The sequence below is a fragment of the Cyphomyrmex costatus genome, unplaced genomic scaffold (genome assembly GCF_001594065.2).
Source record: "Cyphomyrmex costatus isolate MS0001 unplaced genomic scaffold, Ccosl1.0 scaffold104, whole genome shotgun sequence".
Classification (NCBI taxonomy): Eukaryota; Metazoa; Arthropoda; class Insecta; order Hymenoptera; family Formicidae; genus Cyphomyrmex; species Cyphomyrmex costatus.
The window spans coordinates 180-4,659 of NW_017274997.1; the positions used below are offsets into that span (position 1 = coordinate 180).

Here is a 4,480-nt window from a genome sequence, read left to right on the forward strand (position 1 = left end):
TATAATAAACAAATTTTTGTACAAATTTATAGAGTGCTATGCTAATTTTTCATAAATTGTTCTTCTAATTGAAATACATGAAAATGCACCACCACGGATTACAAAATATCAAGGTACGGGCATGTACAAAAAGTTAATCTTACTCTATTCGAAATCGCTGTTCCAATTGAGTCATGCACAACGCTACACTTTGTGCATTCCTGTGTACGTTGTGTCAAGATGTGTTGAGTAATTGGAAAGCACCCATTAACTACAATGGTAAAAATTTTCACTTTTCATTTTCATCCTAGGGAAAAAGTGAAAAATTCCTTCAATGGTCGCATCCAGCGGACTCAACAGTTGAGTGAGCGCTTGCTATTATTGGTGTATTCTTTCAGATCTAAAATTTTGATTGGATGATCTAAAAGAATACACCAATAACAGCGCTCACTCAACTGTTGAGTCCGCTGAACGCACCCATTAATAACTTCAATGGTAAAAATTTTCACTTTTTATCCTAGGGAAAAAGTTTCATGATCGATATCCAGAGGGCAGTAGTGCGCGCCGCGCAGCATCATTTTGCAGTTACAGGAAAAAAGCCCTTGTGTCCTCTCTACCTCTCTCAGGTTTTCCTCTGGTAATACGTGAAAATGGAAGTGCTTTCGAATACGAGTGATTTCAATGAGTATAGGTTAAAAATCGATTAACCGCTCGCGCGAATATGTTCACGAATACGTCGGATATGGATATCGATAATCAGAGCGAAGACGGAGAAATCAAGAAAAGTCTATCGAAGGATATGGGTGATTTTAGGTATTTATTTTTATGGTATTGTTGCGTAATCTAGGTCTAAAATTAGGTCTGAAGGAGAAAAATCAGCCACTACAATTCAATTAATTATGGAAACAAGCGCGATTATATGCGTACTTATACGTGATGAATTACACATCTTATTGTTGTCTGACCCACGTGAAAGTCGTTTAGGTTAGCTTAAATAAGATTCTAGGCGCATGTGCGCGCTTGCGTGACAAATTTTTGTTCTTTTGTATGCGGAGTTAGTCGAAGGTCGAAGCCGTCGAAGGTAGTGCATATATCAGCAAATCGGACTTCGCCTCGAGTGTTTTTCATTAATTTCATTGATATTCTATCAATTCTCCTTTTTTACGATAAATAAATTTTTTTTAATGAAAAACGTGTTGCGTAACGTTTCACGAAGCGGAATGATGAACGATGTTGCCTAGAATTTTTAGGTATTCAAAACTCGCTGAGACAATGCACTTTTATATATACGACTGATTCAATTATTTTCGTTTTTATTTACTTCTAACGACATCGTCCTTACTATGACAGTAGGATATATTTGTTTTATTTGGCATTAAAACATTTATTAAACTTTTCTTTTTGCATTCATCAATTATGTCAAACATTTATCAACTGAATATTGTTAACATAAAGTTAACAAGTTTGTAATATTATTGATTCAATTTAATTACTTGTTTTATTTGATGTTTACAGCTTTTCAGAGGAAGAAGGTGGCGATACGGCTGATTCCTTGGATATTAAACCACCACAGGCAGTTGTTCGCTATCATAAATCTAGTTCGTCTCGTCGAAGAGAGAAGCACAGCGACAGACGAAATCGTAGAGATGAGAAAGAACGCAAGTCGCGTCCATATGAACGCGAAGACAGACACAGGGACAAGCATAGACATCGTAGGCATATGGGAGATCCTCTTGAGAGATCTGAACGTTTGGAGAGCTCCAAGAGAAATCGCGAGAGGATGGAACGTTTAGATAGAATGGAAGGCCATTCTAGAGATAGAGAATCCTCTAGGCATGATCGCAAGGAAAGAAGTACAGGAGATCGCGTCCTAGAAGATTTAAGAGAAAGGTAATTGTATGTTGCGTTTTAGAATTTTTTTATTTCAAACAAATGATAGTATTAACCTAATTAAGAGGGTTACACCACCTTGACCGCCTAAAAATCATAACTTTGGGAATTACTTTTAGGAAAACAATAAAAATAATGAATTGCATTATTCTCCAATCTTTCTCCAAGTACAAAAGATATGTCAATCTGCCTGGGCAACCTCCGCGTGGTATTACGTATCTTGAATAATGCTAGTGTCGGCAATACTGTAACTTTGAAGCATTATAACTTGAAAAGTACTTCATGAAAAAATATTTTATTATAGCGTTTTGGAAAGCTCTCGACATCAGCTATTAGATTCTTGAATCAAAAATAGGGTATTCCATTTAAGAAAATTAATGTAACCTTGACCTGACCTTGGCTACGCAACCCAAGGTCAAACTGATAGGATCAGTAAATAGATATTTTTAAACCATATAACTTTTGTACGAAACACTTTTCTGCAAAACTTATATGTCCAGAGATTTTAGGTGTCCTGACTTTTTGGGACACCCTATATAAATAAAATATTTTTGAATTGAAAATGGCAACACTAGAACCGCTGTACTAAACGTCGTATTGCTGCAACTATTAAATCGGCGTTACGGGGATCTTGACTATCAGTCAGACCTGGAATAAAAATCCAAAAATTTTTTGTTTTGTACATAGTATGTACTAAAGAAGTATGTACAAATATTTTGAAATATTGATTCTTACGAAAATAGCGAACGTTTGAAAACAACATTTCATTTTTTACCAAAAAATTTTGTTAAAAAATGTTAAATAAAAAAAAATGTTTTTAACATCGCAAAACCCGTAAGTATTTCTTTAGATTATACAAAAAAGAAGATTCTTCTATGTAAATTTCAAGTAAATCGGATGAACAGTTTCTGAGATCCGCGCAACACCAACTTTGAAAATGTAATGCCAAGAAAAACGCGTTTAAAGTTTTGCTTTGTGATATTTTGTGTGTTTAGTAAGAAATATCAAAATTATCTTTAGTTTGTAATACCTGGGCCATACAACAGTCTTTCTACATTAAAATTTGCCTCATCTTCTTCTTTTCTACTCGTTTTTACTCAGATACTCCGACCTACTCAGTTCAGGTATATTCCGAATTGCTTCAAATCGCTCGATAGCGTTATAGACACGCTTCACTAAATTGGCTCAAAACTTGATTAAAAATGCGAATTTTTCATTTCAACTATTAAAACCTTATTTTTTAGACTATAAATTATAATTTAAGTTAAAAAAATTCGATTTTTTTGAAGCTTTCAAGGTGGTGTAACCCCGTAATGAATTACTTATTTTTTATATAAATCGTTTCTTTTAACAATCTACTTATATTATACATTAAAATATTTTTATGTTCTAGATTATTGGACAAGAGAAGAGAGAGACGAGAGGATCCACGTGATACTCGCAATTATAAAATTGAGTCATCTCGACATGATATACGATTAGTGGAGGACTTGCGAGATTTACGCGAATCGCGTGATCGGCGAGAAATACGGATGGAAGACCTTCGGGAGCGTCGTGAAATACGTACCATGGACGACGGTAGAGAACGTCGCGAGATTCGCATGGAGGAACAGAGACACGTACGAGTGATCATGGAGGAGCACTTTTCAGAAAATGAACTGATGGAACGATCTGAGAAACGTCGCAAGCGGTCTCACAAGCACGATCGAACTCGCGAGAGAGATCAAGAGAAGATGGAGCGTGAAAAGGAGCACAGAGACAAGCAGCTACGCGAAACGATGGAAATAGTAACCAATGATGTTAGTGAGATGGATATGCAAAATGATATCTCGATACAGATTAAAGATCCAAAAGAAATGACAGAACAAGAAATCAGAAAAGAAAGGCTATTAGAAGCCGATAGAGAAATGCTCAGACGAAAAGAGGTGTCCAGGATGGAATTGGAAGCGAGAAGACTGAAGAGAGGCGATAAACGACCCATGAGTCCGGATAACAATCTGGATCCTTCAGTTGTAGAATTATCTGATGAAAGCATCAGTCCTGTTCGTTCCGAGGGTGTACGATCAAAATCAGCCGAGTCTAAACATTCAACCGAAGGAGAAGGAAGTCCACATGAAAGATCCTCGGAGCGACATTCGTCCGATTCCTCGGAATCGAGTAGTGATGACGACGAATCTAACGAGTCGAATAAAGGTTCTGCTGGTGATTCCAACGATGGCTCGGAATATAACAACCCAAGTCCATTGTCCGTCGATCGATTAGCCAAATCCGATCATTCCGACGGAGACTCTCCTGGACATGTCGATTCCAACAATACTTCGAAAAACATAGAAGAGGAGGAAAAGAAAGAAAAAGAACCAGAATTACCGCCGTATCTACCGGCTATTCAAGGTAAACAAAAAATGCAATAAATAAATATAAAAATGTAAAAATGAAATTGAAGAACTAAAAATTCACTTAACTGCAAGTCACATACATAGATAAAAAATTTTAATAATATAAACTAAAAATAAAATTAATTTAATATGAAGATAATAATTTCTATTATATAGGTAATGAGAGGGAGAGAGAGAGGGAGGGAGAGAGGGAGAGAGGGAGAGAGAGAGGGAGA

At 36.2% G+C, this 4,480-nt stretch overlaps 1 protein-coding gene across 2 annotated transcripts in view; it reads left to right on the forward strand.

Moving 5' to 3' along the window:
• Positions 1-629: 629 nt before the first annotated feature.
• The window catches only part of Pitslre (cyclin dependent kinase 11B pitslre), a 10,477-nt gene continuing 6,626 nt past the window's right edge, over positions 630-4,480 (forward strand). Inside the window, exons 1-3 of one of the 2 annotated variants that reach the window (XM_018539833.1) lie at positions 630-792; positions 1,495-1,869; positions 3,263-4,260. In XM_018539833.1, coding sequence (XP_018395335.1) covers positions 701-792; positions 1,495-1,869; positions 3,263-4,260 — 1,465 coding nt within the window. In that variant the 5' untranslated portion in view covers positions 630-700. Of the gene's footprint in view, positions 793-1,190; positions 1,230-1,494; positions 1,870-3,262; positions 4,261-4,480 lie in introns of those variants that run through there. The other variant, XM_018539843.1, reaches the window with a different exon arrangement.